Raw genomic sequence first — 22,210 nt, forward strand, 5'->3', positions numbered from 1 at the left:
GCTAATGGAGAGAGTAGCATGGAAACATATATATTACCGTATGTAAAATACGCCAGCGGGAATTTGCTATATGATGCCGGAAATGCAAACCTGTACTCTGCGATGACAGAGGGGTGGGATGAGGTAGGAGGTGGGACGGAGGGCCACGAGGGAGGGGACATATATATACTTATGGCTGATGCATGTTGATATATGGCAGAAACCAACACAATATTGTAAAGCAATTATCCTTCAATTAAAAATAAATAATTTTTTTTAAAGAAGAGCTAATAGTCCAAGAAAATCCATCCATAGTAAAATGAATTACTTCATCAAAGAGCTTCACAAACCACCTAAAGGCACAAGCAGGTAGGAAGATGTCTCCATTATTGTCCTGAGGATCTCACAAAGTCATGGCCTGGCCTAGGTGAGGAATTTTGACTTTCAGCTGGTCTCCCTTTCTAGAAGTTCCATGGCCAAGTCTTGGCAGAGGTCTGATTCCACCACCTAGGTTGGGCAAACCTCACCCAGGACATGGAAACAGCTGCATGTCAGGAATCATTGCCCCACCTGCTTCCCAGAAGGAAATGGTAAACCAGTCCAGTACTCTTGCCTGGAGAATCCCATGGACAGGGGATTCTGGTGGGCTACAGTCCATGGGGTCGCAGAGTCAGACACGACTGAGCAGTGAGCAAGGCATGGCTTCCCAGAAGTTGGTTCACATCAGGTAGGCAGTAAAGGGTCCAAGTCCCATCACATCATGATCATGGTCCAAAGGAGCCATAGGATTTTCAGTTCCAGCTCAAATAATGTCAGACTTGGAGCTCCTGGAGTCCATATGGTTTCCTAAGAGCCATGATCAGGGACCTGGTGAGTTCCCTCCAGACCCAGAACTGGGAGACCATTACTAAAACCTTATATCCCTCCTGCTCTGGACTGAGTTGTGTCCCACCAACACCACACCCCCAAAAAACTTCCATGTTAAATCCCAAACCCCAATGTGATGCTCTTAGGAGGTAGGGCCTTAGTGGCGATTAGGTCTTGGGGTGGAGCCTTCATGAAAGGGATTAGTGTCTTTATAAAAGGGACCCCAATATAATATGACAGCCCTTGTATGTGGAATCTAAGAAGAAACGATGCAAATGAACTTACTTACAGAACAGGAAGAGACTCACTGACTTAGAGAATGAACTTGAGGCTGCCCAGGGAAAGGATGCAGGGAAGGGATAGTTAGGGAGTTGGGGATGGACATGTACTCTCTGCTATGTTTAAAATGGATAACCAACAGGGACCTACTATAGAGCACAGAGAATCCTGCTCAGTGTTATGTGGCAGCCTGGATGGGAGCGGAGTTTGGGGAAGAATGGATACGTGTGTATGTATGGCTGAGTCCCTTCGCTGCTCACCTGAAACTATCACAACATTGTTAGTTGACTATACCCCAATACGAAATAAAAAGTCTTTAAAAAATAAAAATGGACCCCAGAGAGTTCTCATTCCTCCCAGCATGTGAGGACACAGTGAGAAGATGACATCCATGAACCAGGAAGCAGGTCATCACTAAACACTGTATCTCTCTGAGCCTTGATCCTGGGCTTGTCAGCTTCCAAAACTTTGAGGGGAAAAAAATGTCTGTTATGTATAAGCCATCCAGGGTACAGTATTTGGTAACAGCTGCCTGAGCAGACTAACACATCATGCAACTGAACAATCCCCAAGTCCTCACCCCAGAAGTGATCTGACTTGCACCACAGGGAACTTGCTGCGTCCGGGCTGCTGGTTCCATCCTGGGTGCTGCCAGTTCCCACTGTTCATGTCAGTTCCAGAAGGGCGGGAGGTTCTCATCTCCAGGAGCTGAGGGGCATGGGGTACGGATGGACCTCCACCCAGCCTCAGCTCTGGGGTTCAACAGGAACACTTCCGCTCACAAATCCAATACGTAGTTTTGTCGCAGGAGAGGTCATTCCAGGTGCCACCCTTGTTCATGCTGGCACAGTTCTCGTTATTATAGAGGTTGTTGGGTTCCTGTGGGTCCCAAAAGCTGGACAAAGGAGAAAGTGGATATAGGGTGAGGTGAATAAATGCAGCACAGCAGATTGTTCAAGGCAGTGAAACTGCAATTCTATACAATACTGTGATGGTAGATGCATGACATCATGAGTTTGTCAAAACCCATAGAATTTTGGGAAGGTCCAATGGCTCAGCAGGTAAAGAATCCAGGAGCTGCAGGAGACGTGGGTTCGATCCCTGGGTCAGGAAAATCCCCTGGAGGAGGAATGGGCAACCCACTCCAGTATTCTTGCCTGAAAAATGCCATGGACAGAGGAGACTGGTGGGCTACAGTTCAAAGGGTTCCAAAGAGTCGGACACTACTAGCAAGCATAGATTTTTACAGCACTAAGAGTGAAGCTTAATCTGACCTATGGACTTAGTTCATACTAATGTGTCTATATTGGTTCATCGATTGTAACACACGCACTATATTAATGCAAGATGTTAATACTGGGGGAAAATGTGTGCAGGAGAGAAGGGATGTGGGAAACAGTGCTCCGTACCTTCTGCTCAATTTTTCTAAAAAATAACGTACTACTCAGCCACAAAAAGAATGAGATTTTGCCATTTGCAACAACATGGATAGACTTGGAGGATATTATGCTAAGTGAAGTAAGTCAGAGAAAGACAAATACTATACGATATCACTTACATGTGGAATCTGAAAAATACAACAAAATAGTGAATACGACAACAAAGAAGCAGACTCACAGAGGTAGAGAACAAACTAGAGGTTACCAGTGGGGAGAGGAGAGAGGGGCGATATAGGGTTAGGGGAGAAAGTGGTGCAAAGTATTAGGTATAAAATAAAGCGCAAGGTCTTTGTTGGTAGCCCAGGGACCTCTCCTCAATAGTCTGTAATAATCTAAATGAGAAAACAATTTGAAAAATAATAGGTATACGTATATGTGTAACTGAATCACTTTGTGATACACCTGGAAAGCAAATGTAAGGCAACTGTACTCTGATATAAAATAAAAGCTATTGGGGACTTCCCAGGCAGTCCAGTGGTTAAGACTTCACCTTCCAGTTCAGGGAGTGTGGGTTTGATCCCTGGTCAGGAAGCTAAGATGCCACATGCCTCAGAGGCCAAAACACAAAACAGAAGTGATATTGTAACAAGTTCAATAAAGACTTTAAAAATGATCCACACCAAAAAAATCTTTAAAATTAAATAAAAATTACTTTTTAAAGGTAAACAATTTTTAAAATAATAAAATTTAAAAATAAGCTATAAGGATATATTGTACAACATAGGGAATATATCCAATATTTTATAACGTTAATCACTGCAAATCACTATGTTGTACACCTGTGACATATAATACTGCTTATCAACTATACTTCCACTTAAAAATAATGATAAAAGGAAAAATAAAGTCTATTAATTAAAAAAAAAAAGAATACTAGAAAAAAGAACAAGAAAAACCTTCATGATTCAGGGCTCTTTCTTCCACCGAAATCATTCCTTCAGCCTTTCAGAATTACATGAAAATGTGTTGTCCCCACCACCCCAGCAGCTTGTCTGGGCTAACTCAGCCCCAACGCCCTGTTCAGCAGAAATTCTGCAGGTTCCTGAATCAGCTTCCTACATCTGGTCAGTTTCTGTTCTCTTCCAAAGAACATTTTTGTTGAACCACATCCCTCTCAACCTTCCAAGTAATGTAGTGTTTTAGGTCATGTTCCTTTTTTTTTAATAGGGGTATAATTGCTTTGCCGTGTTGTGTTGTTTCTGCTGTACAATGAAGTCAATCGGTTATAAGTATACATATATCCCCTCCCTCTTGGAGCTTCCTCCCACCCCATCCCCCATCCCACTCACTCAGGTCATCACAGAGCATAGAGCTTCCTGTGCATTATAGCAAGTTCCCACTAGCTATCTGTTTCACACATGGTAGTGTATACATGTCATTTGTTTGGTTTATTAGTTTTGTTCTGCTTTTATCTCACAATTTGTTCCACTCCCCCCTCCCCAACCACCACCGTGTCCACAGAGCCAAATCTGGCAATTCAGGTGCATGGGATTTATTAAAGGGTGTTCTCAGGAGAGGGAGACTGAGAGAAGAAGGATGAGGCAGGGGATAGAATTGAGCAAGGATGTGAGTTTAGCCTGGTCTAGACTCAGCCTGAACCCACAGGGAGCTCTGGAATTTGAATAGCACAACAGAGTTTTTCCAACTTGAAACCAGGGGTCCAGGCAGCTCTTAATCTGTCATTGTCTGTGGCATGACTTCAATGGGAGTGGCGTAACCTCCTAGCTGAACAGGCTTCCATTCAGCTGAGGTCACCTCTCTGAAAAAAACATAACTGTGAGCTTTTAGCAGCCAATGCCCCCTGCTGGGGGTGCCTGCACCAGCCCCCAAAAGGGATCTGAGCTGAGGACCTGCAGGGACACACAGTCCCATGCCATCTCTATTTACAGAATTCTACCTCCCTCCAGGAATCTTTAATAAAAAAACAAAATCCCCAGACAAAACACTAATATCTCTAATATACAAAGAGTTCCTAGAAGTCAATAAGAAAAAGACCAAAACTCCAATATAAAAAACACACAAAAATCTTTCCATGTGCCACAAGGAAAGATCCCATGCGCCACAACTAAGACTCAACACAGACAAATAAATATTTCTTAAAAATACACAAAATAGATGACTAGATAATTCACAGAGAAGTTAATACATATGGCTATCAAATATACAAAAAGACACTCAACCTCAAGCATAACAGAAATGCAAATTAATACTACATTGGCCTCTCAGTACCCTGCAATGACCTATGTGGGAAAAGAATCTTAAAAAGAGTGGATATATGTAAACGTATAACTGATTCACTTCGTTGTACGGCAGAAACTAACACAATATTGTAAATCAACCATACTCCAATAAAAATTAATTTTAAAAAATACTACATTAGTATTCCATTTTTCACCTACAATTAAAACAACAAAATTCCAAAAGTTTGATGAGTGTGTGGGGAAAAAAAAAAACAAATGTAAGTCAAGCTGGTGAGAGAATAAATTGGTATAATCATATGAGGGACAATTTGTTAATATTTACTCAAAATACAAATACAGACATGGCTATATTTATATTTTAAATAAACACAAATTTAATACACACAGTATAAATAAATACAAATTTTCCCTGGTGGCTCAGTGGTAAATAATCTGCCTGCCAGGAAAGGACACATGGGTTCGATCCCTGGTCTAGGAAGAGCCCACATGTTGGGGAGCAGCTAAGCCCGTGCAACCACGACTGCTGAGCCTGTGTTCTAGAGCCCAGGAACCGCAACTACTGAAGCCCTCACCCCCTACAGCCTGTGCTCCCAAACAAAAGAAGCCAGCACAGTAAGAAGCCGGCAGACTGCAACTAGAGAATAGCCCCCACTTGCCACAACTAGAGAAACCCCGCAGGCAGCCACAAAGACCCAGCACAGCCAAAAATGAATTTGCTAATTGGTTAAATTATTTTCATAAATAAAATTAAGTACAAATACACATTCTCCTTAAGAAGATAGAGCATGATGGCTGACAGCATGGACTTGGAAGCCAGGGTGCGTGGCCCTACCACCCGCCAACTGCCTGACCTCGGACGATCACTTAACCCATCTGTGCCTCTCTTTCCAGGTCTTTAAATGGAGAGGATAACACTGCTTTCCTTACAGAACTACTAAGAAAATTAAATAAATGAGTTGACACAAAGAATGCCTCCCCAAATGAGATCCTGCTCATTCTTTTGGCAAATCAAAATCTTCCTCTTGGGACTTCTCCAGTGGTTAAGACTCTGAGCTTCCACTGCAGGGAGCACGGGTTTGGTCCCTGGTCAGGGAACTAAGACTCCAAATGCCGTGTGGCACAGCCAAAAATAAATAAATAAAAGATCTTTAAAAAGCATGCATCTTTAAAAAAAAAATCTTCCTCTTCCTCTTGCCCAATAGCCATGGCATCTTTTCTCTTTTTTTCCCCTCAACCATTGGTCTGAGGACTTGATATGTTTGAGCAGTTGTGCTAAAAGGCTGAGATGTTGCAAGGAGGAAAAAAAAAAGTGCAGGCACCAGAAACCCTATCAGAAAAAGAGCACCCTTGTGCTTCCCTTGTCCAGCTCTGCCTGGGATTTTTTGTGTATGTGTGTGTGTGATTGGTTGATGTGCTTTTGTTTATTGTTTTAATGTTTAATTTATTTTTTAATTGGAGGATAATTGCTTTACAATATTGTGTTGGTCTCTGCCATGCATCAGCATGAATAAGCCACAGGCATACATACGGCCCCTCCCTCTTGAACGTCCCTCCCACCCCTCTAGGCTGTCACAGGGCACCAGGTCTGAGTTCCCTGCGTCATATAGCAAACTCCCACTGGCTACCCATTTTACATACGGTAATGTATATGTGTCCAAGCTACTCTCTCAATTCATCCCACCCTCTCCATCCCCCACTGTGTCCTCAAGTTTGTTCCCTATGTCTGCATCTCCACTGCTGCCCCTGCAAATAGGTTCATCAGTTCCATCTCTCTAGGTTCCATATCTATGCATTAGTACATGATGTTTGGTTTCCTCTTTCTGACTTACTTCACTCGGTATAACAGACCCTGGGTTCGTCCACCTCCTTAGGACTGACTCAGAGGTGTTCTTTTTCATGGCTGAGTAATATTCCATTGTGTATATGGACCACAATCTTCAAAGTGAATCAGCTGTACATATACATACGCCCTCCCTTTTCTGATTTCTTTCCCAGTTAGGCCACCACAGAGCACTGAGTTCCCTGTACTAGGCAGGAGGTTCTCATTCGTTATCTATGTTATACATAATATCAACAGTGTATATATGTCAGTCCCAATCTCCCAGTTCATCCCACAACCCCTTTCCCCCTTGGTATCTGTACATTTGTTCTCTACATTTGTGTCTCTATTTCTGCTCTGTAAATAAGATCGTCTATATTAATTTTTTCAGATTCCACATAAATGCATTAACATATGGTATTTGTTTTTCTCTTTCTGACTTACTTCACTCTGTATGACAGTCACTAGGTCCATCCACATCTCTACAAATGACCCAATTTTGTTCCTTTTTATTCAACCTGGGATTCTAAAGAATCTGCTTGTTTGGACTTCACAAAGACCTACGAGGAGGAGAGACCCAATAAGCCCTGGATACTTGCCTCAAAGTGACGGGTGACCCATCCAGCCACCTCCAGTCCCCTTCGACATTTATGTCATTCAGCCCCAGCCAGTACACCCGTGGAGATCCATGAGCTTTGGCCACAAAGTCCTGCAAGTACAAACTTCATTCAGCCATCAGTTCTTCTACACACACCCTGCTTGTCTCACATATATTCAGGGCTTGTGAACGCCACCCCAGTACCCATCCCAAATCCCCAGGGCATACAGAACAAGATCAAAACCTTCCTCCCACTTGAGCACATGCGGCGGGAATAGTCATGCTGCTTTCTCGAAAAACCTATGAACCACTCTGTGCCTCAGTTTCCACCTCTGTAAAATGGGATAATTGTAACTACCTCCTCATAGAGTTATTGAGAGGATTGAATGAATTAATATGCGTAAAGAATTCAAAACAGTGTCTGACATGCTGCAAATACTGTGACATCTTATTTTATGGAAGTATAGTAGATTTCCAATTTGCCTTGATTCATGGACCTAACATTCCAGGTTCCTATGCAATATTGCTCTTTATTGCATCGGACCTTGCTTCCATCACCAGTCACATCCACAAGTGGGTATTGTTTTTGCTTTGGCTCCATGAGAAACACTGTGCTGGATGAAGCATAAGCTGGAATCAAGATTGCTGGGAGAAATATCAATAACCTCAGATATGCAGATGACACCACCCTTATGGCAGAAAGTGAAGAAGAACTAAAAAGCCTCTTGATAAAAGTGAAAGACAGTGAAAAAGTTGGCTTAAAGCTCAACATTCAGAAAACTAAGATCATGGCATCTGGTCCCATCACTTCATGGCAAATAGATGGGGAAACAGTGGAAACAGTGGCTGACTTTATTTTTCTGGGCTCCAAAATCACTGCAGGTGGTGATTGCAGCCATGAAATTAAAAGATGCTTACTCCTTGGAAGGAAACTTATGACCAACCTAGACATACTACTAAAAAGCAGAGACATTACTTTGCCAACAAAGGTCCATCTAGTCAAGGCTATGGTTTTTCCAGTGGTCATGTATGGATGTGAGAGTTGGACTGTAAAGAAAGCTGAGCACCGAAGAATTGATGCTTTTGAACTGTGATGTTGAAGAAGACTCTTAAGAGTCCCATGGACTGCAAGGAAATCCAACCAGTCCATCCTAAAGGAAATCAGTCCTGGGTGTTCATTGGAAGGACTGATGCTGAAGTTGAAACTCCAATACTTTGGCCACCTCATGCAAAGAGTTGACTCATTGGAAAAGACCCTGATGCTGGGAGGGATGGGGGCAGGAGGAGAAGGGGACGACAGAGGATGGGATGGTTGGATGGCATCACCCACTCGACGGAGATGAGTTTGAGTAAACTCCGGGAGTTGGTGATGGACAGGGAGGCCTGGCGTGCTGCAATTCATGGGGTCGCAAAGAGTCGGACACGACTGAGCGACTGAACTGAACTGGACTGAGATTTCCAACGTTGCGTTAGTTTCTCACAAAGTGAATCAACTATGTGTGTGCATATATCCCTTTCCTCTTAATTAGCCTCCAATGAAAATAAATAAGTTAATTAAAAAAAATCCCTTCCCTCTGGAGCCTCCCTCCCACCACCTCCATCCCACCCTCTAGGTCATCACAGAGCAATGAGCTGAGCCCCCTGCACTATACAGCAGTTTCCCACCAGTCATCTGTTTTACACACGGTGGTGGGTACATGTCAGTGCTACTTTCTCAATTCAATGCACCCTCTGCTCCCCACCCCAGGACCACTCTCCCCATGTCCATTCTCTATATCTGCATCTCTATTCTTGCCCTGCAAATACGTTTGTCACTACTATTTTTCTGTATTCCATACAGTACTGCAACATCTTAACATTTAACGGATAATTTAAGGAACATTCTAATAACAACAACTGATACTTTGGATTTCCTGGTACTTTCACACTCCCAACCCCTGCAGTCCTAAGCAACATCCAGGCAAAAAAGGAATTCATTGCTTCAGAAAAAGAACGCGGGGGAGGGGAGAAATAGGAGATTCCCAGCTTTTGTATTTCCAACGCCCAGGCCTTTGGGAGGAAAGAAAGGACTTGGATCAAAGATGATTTATCACATATTTATCATATATCATGATTTAAAGCAACTCCTGGAGTTCCCTAATGGTACAGTGGGTAAGAACCTGCCTGCCAACATAAAGAACACAGTTCGATCCCTGGTCCAGGAAGATCCCACCTGCCGCAGAGCAGCTAAAGCCCACGTGCCACAGCTACTGAGTCTGCATGCTGCAACTACAGAAAACCACGCATCTAGAACCCGTGCTCCACAAGAGAAGCCACCGCAATGAGAAGCCCAAACTTCACAAGGAAGAGTGGCCCCTGCTCAATGAAACCAGAGAAACCCCACATGCTGCCATTTGTAGCACCATGGATGGGCCTAGAGAGTGTCATGCTGAGTGAAGTCAGACAGCAAAGGAGAAATATCCTATGACATCTCTTATGCATGGACACTAGAAAGAATTGATACAAATGAACTTACAAAACAAGAGACTCACAGACTTAGAAAACAAACATGGTTGCCAAAGGGAAGTGATATAGCTCAGGAGTTTGGGAAGGTCATGCACACACTGCTACATTTAAAATGGATAATCAACAAGGACCTACTGTGTAGCACATGGAACTCTACTCAATGTCACGTGCCAGCCTGGATGGAAGAGGGGTTTGGGGGAGAATGGATACATGTATATGTATGGCTGAGTCCTTTCACTGTTCCTTTCACCTGAAACTACCATGACATTGCTAATTGGTTATACCCCAATACAAAATTAAAAAATTAAAGTTTGAAATAAATCAATAAATATTTTTTGAAGAGAACCAGCATAGCGAAAAATAAATAAGTAAAAATTTAAAAATAAGGCAACTCCTCTCCAGGCAAACTGATCTATGGAAAGGAAATCAGACGTAGTTTCCTGGGGTGGGTGGGGGTGACTGGAAAGATGGCATGAGAGAACTCCCTGGGCTGTGGAAACATTCTAAATCTTGACTGGGTTGACAGTTACACAGATGCCTACATATGCCAAAACTCAGTGAATGTACATTTAAGATCTGTGCATTTTACTCTACGCAAATCACGTCTCACTCACTCAATCTTATTCAAGACCAAGATTCCTTAAAAGGTAAAGACGAGAGATGGCAATGGGAAAGACGCCACAGAGATGTAGACGCGGTGGGTGCCGGGAAGAGGGCTCTGCATTTCGTTCTCTGGTAGAGCCTGAAGTGATGGCCAAAACCCCAGATGGATATGAAAACTCTAAAAAGTAGAGGGACTCTGGACCTTGTTTCTTGGGTAAAACCCCAGAGAAGTATCAGGAAATCAGAAAGAGCAAAGCACTGCTCAGCCCATCAAATTAGCATAGTGCCCTGAAGCTGAAACTCCAATACTTTGACTGCCTGATGTGAAAAGCCAGCTCGTTGAAAAAGCCCCTGATGCTGGGAAGGATTGAGGGCAGGGGGAGAAGGGGACGGCAGAGGATGAGATGGTTGGATGGCATCACCGACTCGATGGACATGAGTCTGCGTAAACTCCGGGAGATAGTGGAGGACAGAGGAGCCTGGCGTGCTGCAGTCCATGAGGTCACAAAGAGTCGGACATGACTTAGTGACTGGATAACAACAACAACTAGTACACAGTAGGTGTTCAAGAAATGTTGATTGAAATAATAAGTGAGCTACACAGGCTTCCCAGGTGGCTCAGCAGTAAAGAATCCACCTGCAAATGCAGGAAACACGGATTCAATCCCTGGGTCAAGAAGATCCCCTGGTAAAGGAAATGGCAACTCTCTCTAGTATTCTTGTCTGGAAAATCCCATAGACAAAGGAACCTGGTGGGCTACGATCCATGGGGTCACAAAAGAGTCAGACACGACTTAATGACTAGAAAAGTGAGCTACACACTTTGCACAGGTTATCTCATTTGATCTTCATGGTGACTCACTGAAGCAAGGATTATTAACCCCATTTTACAGATGGGAAAATTGAGGCACAGAGCAGTTAAGTAATTTGTCCAGGATCATTCACCCAGTGGATGTCCCAGTGGATACCAGCTTGGAACAAAGATATTGAGGACCAGATATGCACTCCCCTCCAAGCCATCCCTACTCATAAGAAAAACAGATGATCCCAACTGACTGAGATGAAATCTCCACCACCTTGGTATAACAGGAGCTCAAAAGAGGAAGGAACTGAGTTATTTAAAGCAAAGTTATATTTCTTAATTACCTGAGTTTAGTTGCTGTTTAGTTGGAATATGACTTACACCTGACCCATTCACATCATCTAATCTAATCTCAAAAAAAAAAAAACCTGTATTAACTACTCAATACAAATGATGCTATGAAACAGAAGGACTTTTTTAAAACAGAGAAGATACAGAGGGAAAAAATAAGATGGTAGCCTAAATCCAACCAAATCAATAATTACATTAAATGTAAATGATCTTTTGCTGGGTCATATGGCAGTGTTTCCTTTTTTTTTTTCTTTTTTTTAATATTTACTATTTTTATTTATTTATTTGGCTGTGCCGGACCACAGTTGTGGCATGTGGGAATCTCCAGTTGCAGCATGCAGGATCCAGTTCCTGGACCAGGGCTTGAACCCAGGCCTGCTGCATTGATAGCATGCAGTCTTGGCCACTGTACCACCAGGAAAGTGAAAGTCGCTCAGTCATGTCTGACTCTTTGCGACCCCATGGACTATACAATCCGTGGAATTCTCCAGGCCAGAATACTGGAATGGGTAGTCTTTCCCTTCTGCAGGGGATCTTCCCAACCCAGGGATCGAACCCAGGTCTCCCGCACTGCAGTCAGATTCTTTACCAGCTGAGCCACCAGGGAAGCCCAAGAATACTGCAGTGGGTAGAAGTTCCCATATGGTAGTTTTATTCCTAGTGTTTTAAGGAATTGCCACGCGTGCGTGAATGCTCAGGCGTGTCCGACTCTTTGCGACCCCATGGACTGTAGCCTGCCAGGCTCCTCTGTCCATGGGATTTCCCAGGCAAGAATATTGGAGCAGTTGCCATTTCCTACTCCAGAGGATCTTCCCGACACAGGGATCAAACCCACGTCTCCTATGCCTCCTGCATTGGCAGGCGGATTTTTTTTTTTTTAACCACCGAGCCACCTAGGAACTGCCATGCTCTTCTCCATAGTGGGTGTATCAGCTTACACTCGCATCAACATTGTAGATAAGTGGATAAAGACGATCTGGTACATATGTACAATGGAATACTACTCAGCCCTAAAAGAATGAATTTGAATCAGTTGCAGTGAGCTGGATGAACAAAGAGTGAAGTAAGTCAGAGAGAGAAAAACAAATATCATATATTAATGCATATGTATGGACTCTAGAAAAATGGTACTGATGAACCTATCTGCAAGGGAGGAATGGAGACATAAATGTAGAGAAGGGACTGTGGACACGGTTGGGGAAGCAAAGGGTAGGACAGATTGAGAAAGTAGCATTGACATATGTACGCTATCACATGTAAGACAGTTAGAAGTTGTTGTCTAACACAGGGAGCCCAACTTAGAGCTCTGTGACAACCAAGAGGGGTAGGATGCAAACGGGGAGCAAGGCTCAAGAGGGAGGGATATATACATATAGTTATGACTGATTGGGCTTCCCTGATAGCTCAGTTGGTAAAGAATACACCTGCAATGCAGGAGACCTGGGTTCCATCCCTACAGAACCAACACAACATTGTAAAGCAATTATCTTCTAATTAACAAATTTTTTAAATCTGTAAATGATCTTATAATACCAATTAAAAGCCAGAGATTCTCAGATTGAATTAAAAAAAAAAATAAGACCCCACTATATGCTGTCAACAAGAAATCTTAAAATAATGACACAGGTTAAAATTAAAAGGATGGGGAAAAATAAACCCGGCAAACACTAATAATCAAATAGTGCTATGAGTTTTATGGTCAAGAACAAAACTAGCTTCCTGGGCTCAACCCCCAGCTCTGACATTTACTAGTTGTAACAAGCAAGCTGCTTGACTGAAATAAGCCTCAGCTTTGTCCTCTGTGAAATGCTGATATGTAATGATATTCACCGTGTACAAATAGTCTTTTCACCTAGCTTTGGTCGTATTAAGTCATTAAAGTTACCTACACTTATTTCAATTCTCCTAGTACATACACACAGTTGAAACTGTCTTTTTCTATCACCTTAAAACATAACAGTGCCCATGTGACTTTCTTTGTGATGCATGCAGGTAGAAATTTTGCCTCACACACTTCCACCATTGAGCTACAGGGACTGGCTGTTATTTTGGCATAACATAACCTCTCCTGACTCTCACCTAATTTATAGGGCTGTTGTTAGAATTATGTTAATGCGTGTAAGATATCTGGAATACCGCCTAGAGAATAGAAAGTGCTACCAAAGAGATAGCCATTATTATACCTCCATGTTAGAGAGGAAACTGAGACTCAGATTGGATAAGTCAACACAATCAGGATTTGAACTCAAGCAGTGACCTCAATATTAAAAGTTCTAGTGACTCAAAAACAATTCCAGTTTCTCTACATGCAGGCCAGGGAAGGATGTGTAAATCCTAGGAGAGAGGCAGGCTGGCCCTACTGGTTCTCAGGGGTGTGGAAGAGACAGCTCACCTGTTCATCAGAGTTACTGATGATGACCAAGTGAGAGTAATTCTCCTGGCAGAACGTCCGGGCTTCATCCCATGTCTTGGTGCTTGGAGAGAAGTAGTAACACTTACCCTGAAAAGGGAGCCAGCCTTCAGGGCAGGTGACCCTGGTACAGTCTGGGGACAGGATAGGATTCTGTCAGAGTGGCCCCAGAACCAGAGTAATGTACATCGTATGCCATGTACAGGTGTTCAGGCTGTGCACTGCTCAACTCTAGCGGGGGTTGGGAGGGAACCAATCACATAGATTGCACTGAGAATCACTCCCAAGGATTTGTGCTCTGTACTGGCCACCATGCCCCCCCAACTCAGGGTAGTTCCCCAAGTCCCACTTACCTAATAAGCCCCGAAGTTCCAGCAGGGACTGGTTGGTGTCAGCTCTTATGCGCTCAAGGTCCTTCTTCAGGCCAGCTAACCCCACCATGCCAGTCACTGTCAGCAGGAATGGGCTGAACAGTTAGAGACCCAAATCCCCATCTACCCACCTACCAATCACTAACTGCAGACACACCAGGCAGAGGCAGGAGCTGTGTTCCCCACCACACCCATGTTCCAGTGGGTGATACTGAAACTCAGAAAGCAACATGGTCAGGGCCCAAGAGGAGTCCTAGAGTTACTCAGAGGAGAGATTAATCCCTGAGGCTTGAGGAAGAGTAGAGATGGTGGGCTTCCTGGAGGAGGCAGGTTTTAAAGGGAAATGGTGGTTCTGTATTAGTGAGGAGGCTCAATAGTCAGGGGCCACCTTGGAAGCAAAGATCCAGAGGCAAGCATGTTGGGAAAGGCTAGTGCAGTAAAAGTCAAGGAGAATCTCACAGGAGCTTGAGCTCCAAGTGGGATGAGGTCTGACGTTTGGGTCCTTGAATGCGAAGCCAAAAGTTTTGTATTGGACTCTGGGCAGTGAGAAGCTGATGGTTTTTGAGTGTAAGAGTGGGTTGGTCTGAAGTGTGGGGTGAGGGAGTGTGGAATGGAGCAATATTCAGATATCACCAATCACAGTGAAGGCCTCTTCTACAACGAATGTGTTCCCACTACTCTCACACAAATCTGCCCTCTTGGGTGGCTCAGATGGTAAAGCCTCTGCCTACAATGCAGGAGACCCGGGTTCAATCCCTGGGTCAGGAAGATCCTCTGGAGAAGGAAATGGCAACCCACTCCAGTACTCTTGCCTGGAAAATCCCATGAACAGAGGAGTGTGGTAGGCTACAGTCCATGGGGTTGCAAAGTGTCGGACAAGACTGAGCGACTTCACTTTCACTTTTCAATACTCCCCAGGGTCATCAATAGATGACACTTCAACTAGACAAAATAGAAATATTAGATAAATAACTCAATAGATATGTAGGTAGATAGATGATATATAGATGATTGATAAATAGATAATAGATTATTGATGAAGAAATAGATAATTGAAGATAGATAACTAGATAGATAGATGATAGATGATTGACAAATAGATAATAGTAGATAGATAGATAACATATATGTTATCCTTGACACTCTTTCCTCTCACCCATCACCATTCCCACTCACCCATCCCCAGGGTCAGTCAATTTTACCTCCTAAACCTTTCTACTCTACCTACTTCTCTTCAACCAGAGCCACAACCCTCAGTGAAGCAACCATCCTCTCTCAACTACCCATCCTCCTCCCTTGTACTTAAATGTTGCCTCCTACCACAGGGCCTCTGCACATGCCTGAGATTCTCAACTCCTTACCTAGTTAATTCCCCATTTCCTGAGTCTAACAGATTCACTGCATTCCCTGCCCTCATTGGCCACAAGGTTCCTGATGAAGCAGACAGTTCATCACATAACTAACTCATGATAAATGTCATGAAACAGAAATTCAAGAGGCACGGAGAGACCATAACAGGGTCTGAGCCTCAACTGGAGGTGTGGAAAGGCTGCCCTCGCTATGGTAAGTTAAAGAGGACTGCAAATTCTTTGTCCTTCCCCCAAGGAGTGGCAGGATTACCTACCCTCCTTCTGAATCTAGGCTGGTCCTGTGACTAGTTTTGACCAACAGAGTGCAGTGGACTTGTGGCTGTGTCATTCTGAAGCTGAGCCCTAACACCACCATGCTGTGAGGAAGCTCAAGTTACGCATGTGGAGAGAGGAGCACCCAGGAACCAGCCATGTGAGTGAAGCTTTCTGGAACCGTCCAGCCCAGTCCAGCTACCCAGTGACACCAGCTCACCCCACAAAGAGTGGATGTACCGTGCTGAGCTGTTCTGAATTCCTGCCTTGTAGATTTGCTCCCAGTGACAATGCTGGGAGGAAATAAAAGCCATGTTTCTTTGCAATCACCCCCCAGAAAAATGACCACATTTCCAGCACTCGACAACCACAGTGACTTTTGGCCACCATATTGGAAAATGGTGGAGGTCTAGATACATGCATGTATGCGTGCGCACACACACACTCCATAGGGACAGGGACTCTGTTGTGCTCACCCTCCTAAGCACCCAGCCCCCACCCTGGCACCTAGCACAGTGCCTGGCAAACACGGTTGGGGTTGGGGTTGGTGATGAAGCTGGATTTGCCAATCATGTTGGTGCTCAGCATGGCTGGAAGGGATGATTGACACCACTCACCATTCGCTCGCCATGCCATATGCTGGAAAGTCAACATCCTCAGTTCTTCCACCACCTCCTGGTCTATGAGAAGGAGTCCAACGTGAGCCCAAGCCCTCCCATTTGTTGTTGTTGTTCTTGTTTAATCACTAAGTCGTGTCCGACTCCTCTGCAACCCCATGGACTGTGGCCCCCAAGGCCTCCCATACCCCTTGCCCAGTTTCTCTGCATGCCCCTTTCTCGCTTTACTCACACTTGATCAGAGTCACAACCAGACTGGTGCAGCCCATGAGCAGTGACACCACCACCAGCAGACACAGGTACACCAACAGTCTCTCCTGGTAACACATAAGACCTCCGAACTTCTGACTGACCCAGGGCACTGGAGTTGCTGGGGGGTGGAGATGGGGACAGAGACACTGACACTGGTGCTTCAGACAGGGAGGAAAGGACCCTTGAGCTTTTCTCCAAGAGTGGGGATGGAGTGGAGGGGCGCAAAGGATTAAGGTCGTGACTGGATCATCAGGTGGGGTCAGCAAGAGAATGCCAAACAGAGCAAACCCGGAAGAAGCCCAGAATGATTGTGGACTACATCCTGTGTGCCCAGCATCCTGTCACACCCTTATAATCTTCTTGAATCCTCACCCTTATGACATAGGTTTAATTGTTCCCATTTTGCACATAAGTAAACTGCAGGCGTAGAGAGGTTGTGCATAACCTGGACCCAGTTCTTCTCTTTTTTATCCTTTTTTTTTAAATTGGGTATAACTGCTTTACAATATTGTGTTCGTTTTTGCTGTACAATGAAGTGAATCAGCTATATACATATATCAGTATACATACAGTGTATACGTATATATACTATATAGAGAGTATATATATATCCCCTCTCTTGAGCCTCCCGCCCCCCATCCCCACCCCACTAGGTCATCTCAGAGCACCAGGCTGGGCTCCCTCTGCTATGCAGCCCTTCCCACTAGCTGTCTACTTTTATACAGGGTGGTGTATACATGCCAATGCCACTCTCTCAATTCATCCCACCCTCTCCTTCCTCCACTGTGTCCACATGCCCATTTTCTACACCTGCGTCTTTATTCCTGCCCTGCATATATCTGTACCATTTTTCTAGATTCCATGTATATGTATTAATATGCAGTATCTGTCCTTCTCTTTCTGACTTACTTCACTCTGTATGACAGACCCTAGCTCCATCCACATCCCTACAGATGACCCAATTTCATTCCTTTTTATGTCTGAGTAATATTCCATGATATATAGGTACCACACCTGCAGTATCCATTCACCTGTCAATGGACATTTAGGTTGCTTCCATGTCCTGGCTGTCATAAATAGTACCCAGCTCTTCTCTTTAACATTTAGGATGTATCATCTTTTATGCTCCAGCAGCCCCCCACCCAAGTTGCTCCCCAGGGGCCCAAACTATGGACACTTGCATCCCCTAACTTACATGCAAACGGGAGGTAGGGCTTGAGGAGTACCTGGTAGACATCCTGGGTCCCTAGGGGTCTGGTCTAGACTCAAAAAGGAGGAGCTTGGAAAGGAAATGTTTCTCTCCCAGGGCCTAACTCCAGAGCTTACACACACTGGTCACCGTGGGAGGGGAGACAGAAGCACACCCAAAGGACTTACTGGCTACAGGTGACTGGGATGGAAGTTGCATCAGATCAGTGCCTGGGAGAAAGGCAAGAGAAGTTTATTCAGAAGTCACTGAAAGACTTTGTCTTCCAAGATTAACAACCTCCCCCAAGCCCTCTGATTTGTTCTCTGATCAGAATTGGGGAATGGAGGGGACTTCCCTGGTGGCACAGTGGATGAGAATCCGGCTGCCAATGCAGGGGACATGGGTTCTATCCCTGGTCCAAGAAGATCCCACATGCCTCGGAGCAAGTAAGCCCATGCACCACAACTACTGGGCCCGTGCTCTAGAGCCTGGGAACCACAGCTGTTGAGCCCAAGTGTGCCAACTCCTGAAGCCCACGCACCCTGGGGCCTAGGCTCTGCAACAAGGGAAGCCCACCCATCTCAACTGGAGAGTAGCGTCCGCTCACCGCAACTAGAGAAGAGCCTGGGCAGCAAAGAAGACCCAGCTGAAAGACTTTGTCTTCCAGGATCAACAGCCTCCCCCCAAGCCCTCTGATCTGTTCTCTGGTCAGAATTGGGGACTGGAGTAAGGACTTCCAAGTGCCCCTCTAGGATGTCGTAATGGGCATCCCTACAGCTCACCCAGCTGAGGCGTCAAGCTGGTGACCGGGGTGACGTTCAGGCCTGGAAGGGATCAGAAAGACAGAAGTCAGGCACAGCAGGACCTCAGCCAAGGGAACAGGATGCTCCCGGCCCTGGATCCTCACCCGTGTTCTTCGGGAGCTTACAGGGAAGTGGGGGCCTCTCCGATTTCTTTCCTGAGGAGGGAGGAACGGTTGCTCAGGCTCAGAGCAGGACCAAGCCAGCGCTGGGTCTCTGATACCCCCAGCCCCAGCTCACCTGCCCTCGGAGGTCTTGGTGGAGCCATCCAACCTGGGGAAGAGAAGCTCAGAGTCAGGGCTGGTCCAAGGATGGGACTGGGGTGGAAGCCAGTGATGGAAACAGGGTTGAGATTGCAGGGGAGGCTTAGGGATGGGGTTGTGCATGAGAATGGAACTGGACTTAGGGATGGGGACAGGGTTAAGATCCAGTGACCAGGGACTTCCCTGTGGTCCTCCCAATGCAGGGGGCCCGGGTTCAATTCCTGGTCAGGGAACTAGATCCCATAAAAGAAAGAAAAAAGTGAAAGTGTTAGTAGATCAGTCGTGTCCGACTCTGAGACCCCATGGACTGTAGCCCGCCAGGCTCCTCTGTCCATGGAATTCTCCAGGCAAGAATACCGGAGTGGGTAGCCATTCCCTTCTCCAGGGGATCTTCCCGACCAAGGGATTGAACTCGAGTCTCCTACATTTTGAGGGCGAATTCTCTTCTGCTGAGGCACCAGGGAAGCCCACAAAGATTCGGCTTGCTGAAACTAAAGAAAGATCCCCTGTGCCACCATTGAGACCTGGTGCAGCCAAAAAAAGAGAAAAATATACAATGACCAGCCTCCTGAATTACCAGGACTTTCCTAATTTTAAAGCTGGAAGTCTCAGATTCCAGGAAATCTTTCATCCCTGGATAAACTGGGACGGTTGATTACTCTAAGTTAAAGACACAAGTGAGGTTGAATATGGGAATAGAGTGAGGTTAAGATTGGGGGACTTCCTTGGTGGTCCAACAGCTAAGACTCCATGCTCCCATTGCAGGGGGTCTAGGTTCAATCCCTGGTCTGGGAACTAGGTCCCACATGCCACAGCTGAATGAAACTGTTAAGATTCCATGTGCTAAAACTAAGTTCTGTTGCAGTCAAATAAGTAAACAATTTTTTTTTAAGGTTAGGGGACTTCCCTGGAGGTCCAGTGGTTGAGAATCCGCCTTCCAATGCAGGGGATACAGGTTAGATTCCTGGTAGGGAAACTGAGATCACACATGGGGCAGCTAAGCCCACAAACTCTAGAGCCTGAGCACCACAAGGAAGAAACCCCCACGCCTCAACTAAGACCCGACTTGGCCAAATAAATTAATTAAAAAAAAAAAAGGTTAGGGTTGATATAAGGGTTTGGATTGCAGTGAGGATGGGGCTGAAAGAAGGCTCATGGGAGTAGGGTGATGATTCAGGATGTGGTTGGGGGGGTGACGATTCAGGATGTGGTTGGGGGGAAGAATGTGGTTGTAGCTACATTTGGGGACGGGGGGGAAGCTGAGGCTGGTTTGTAGTTGTGTAGGGCTTGGTGATGGCTTTGGATCTGGACATAGAGATGGGATGGAGCCAGGCCTGAATTTGGAGATGAGGGGGTCTAAATCTGGGGAAGAGGTGACCTTGAAGACAGGGATGGGGGGCCTCTCTGGCAGTCCATTGACTGAGATTCTGCACTTCCACTGCAGGGATGAGGGTCAGGGAACTAAGACCCCCTAGGCCACGTGGCACAGCCAAAACAAATAAATGCGATTTTTTTTATTTAAAAAAAAAGACAGGGATGGGGTGGGGGGCATGGAGTTGGGCTTGGGGATCATGTTGGGACCAGGTTGGAGTTGAAGATGGACAATAAAAGAGCCAAGCCCAGGGCACCTCCTAACTCCTACCGAGCCCCAAGGTGCTCTGGGACCTCCCAGACTGACTCCACTCTAGACTCATAAGTGGGGGACGTGGATCCACCTGGAATGCCAGCCCCCCACCCCGACCCTGTCCAATGACATTCAGGGGCCCTGGTGGGAGTTGGTTCAGGGAAACCTCAAAGCCTCCACTTTTCTTTTTTTTTTTTTGGCTGCACCACAAAGCCTTCAGGGCTTCCCTGGTGGCTCAGTGGTAAAGAATCCAACTGCCAATGCAGGAGATGCAGGTTCATTCCCTGAGTTGGGAAGATACCATAGAGAAGGAAATGGCAACCCTCTTCAGTATTTGTGCCTGGGAAAACACATGGACAGAGGAGCTTGGCGGGCTACAGTCTGTGGGGTTGCAGAGTCAAGACACGACTGACCACACATACACATAGCTTTCAGGATCTTAGTTTCCCAACCAGGAACTGAACCCCGGCTGTGGCAGTGAAAGCGCCAAGTCCTAACCACCAGACCACCAGGGAATCCCTAAAGCCTCCACGTTTATATACCCTTATCGGACTCTTATTGAGTCCCCAGCCAGGTGTGGATCATTCAAGTCTAATTTGGGTCCTGGGTGCGAATGCAAAGAGGTTGAGGAAATACTGGTCCCTGAACAGCTTCTAAAAGCCTGGCACTCATGTCTCAGGGCTTTGCATCCACCAGTTCCTTTGGGAGCTCCTTTCCTTAACAAACTCCTATTCACTCCTCAAGTCTCACTCCAATGACCCTCGTCTGACCCCCAATTCTCCCACTAATGCAGGCAGAGCCCTCAATTACCCTCAGGATTTCCCCAATTTCCTACTCCTTCCCCTCTCTGACTTGCTCACCCAAGACTGTGCACAGAACTGAGTGTGTGTGTGTGTAGGTTGCTCAGTCATGTCTGACTCTCAGCGACCCCATGAACTGTAGCCCACCAGGCTCCTCTGTCCATGGAATTCTCTCAGTACTGGAGTGGGCTGCCATTCCATTCTTTAGGGGATCTTCGTGGCCCAGGGATAGAACCCAGGTCTCCCACATTGCAGGCAGATTCTTTACCCTCTGAGCCACCAGGGAAGCCCGTGTACACACAACTGCCTCCCCCGTCAGACTGAGAGACCCTCAAGAGGGAGGCATGGGCGCTCCCACCATTGTGGTGCCCAGCATGAGCAGGCTGACCGTGTGTGTCTGCTGTGCCCAGCTAATTCCCCCCGGGGAGTCTGCTCCCCACCCTTCATCCCTCAGGCTGCACATCTCTTCACCTGGCCTCAGAGAGGTCCTCTTACCTGGCTTGGGAGGAAGGTCCTTGTAGGGTGGCGTCATGTTCTCATAGTCGTCATCATCATCCTCTTCCATGGACCCTTCTAGAGGGAAGGCAAGTGAGAGCCCAGCCCACCCTCTCCTCTGTCCCTCACACCCTGGTCTCCAGCCCCAAGGTGGGAACACTGCAACCTGGGTCCCTACAACCCCTGGCCCCCAGCCCACGCCTGGCCAGGGCCATACCCGGCAGGTCCCGGCACCCAGCGTTGGTATACAGGGCACACATGGGTGCAGTTAATTCCAGGAGCCTGAGGAGGGGCAGGCAGAGCCTGCCAGCTTCCACTGCTTGT

The 22,210-nt window shown here is 45.9% G+C and overlaps 1 protein-coding gene across 3 annotated transcripts; it reads right to left on the reverse strand.

Moving 5' to 3' along the window:
* Window positions 1-1,360: 1,360 nt before the first annotated feature.
* On the reverse strand, window positions 1,361-22,210 carry CLEC17A (C-type lectin domain containing 17A). 3 transcript variants are annotated; one of them, XR_006342600.1, is made up of 13 exons: window positions 22,104-22,210; window positions 21,887-21,964; window positions 18,945-18,977; window positions 18,812-18,862; window positions 18,687-18,728; window positions 18,093-18,134; window positions 16,696-16,833; window positions 16,464-16,526; window positions 14,207-14,302; window positions 13,836-13,987; window positions 9,086-9,231; window positions 7,184-7,293; window positions 1,887-2,020 (listed from the first exon to the last, which is right to left on the reverse strand). XR_006342600.1 is itself a non-coding variant. In XM_043911201.1 (12 exons), the coding sequence occupies exons 1-12, from the start codon at window positions 22,144-22,146 to the stop codon at window positions 1,885-1,887; spliced, it is 981 nt and encodes a 326-aa protein (XP_043767136.1). In that variant the 5' UTR covers window positions 22,147-22,210; the 3' UTR covers window positions 1,361-1,884. The 3 variants fall into 3 exon arrangements, 2 of the variants coding, with proteins under 2 accessions (XP_043767136.1, XP_043767135.1); XM_043911201.1 differs by lacking the exon at window positions 9,086-9,231 and having other exon boundaries at window positions 1,361-2,020; window positions 21,887-21,961; XM_043911200.1 differs by lacking the exon at window positions 9,086-9,231 and having other exon boundaries at window positions 1,361-2,020.

This window comes from Cervus elaphus, chromosome 9, assembly GCF_910594005.1.
Source record: "Cervus elaphus chromosome 9, mCerEla1.1, whole genome shotgun sequence".
Lineage (NCBI taxonomy): Eukaryota > Metazoa > Chordata > Mammalia > Artiodactyla > Cervidae > Cervus > Cervus elaphus.

What these genes read in the sequence shown, in the direction of transcription:
- CLEC17A (XM_043911200.1), bottom strand. Translation starts at nt 22,146, where the DNA reads ATGTGTGCCCTGTATACCAACGCTGGGTGCCGGGACCTGCCGG. An exon ending in GGTTGTGACTCTGATCAAGT is followed by an intron (nt 16,527 to 16,695) that starts GTGAGTAAAGCG and finishes TCCTTCTCATAG; the next exon opens with ACCAGGAGGTGGTGGAAGAA. An exon ending in GGAACTTCGGGGCTTATTAG is followed by an intron (nt 13,988 to 14,206) that starts GTAAGTGGGACT and finishes TCCTGTCCCCAG; the next exon opens with ACTGTACCAGGGTCACCTGC.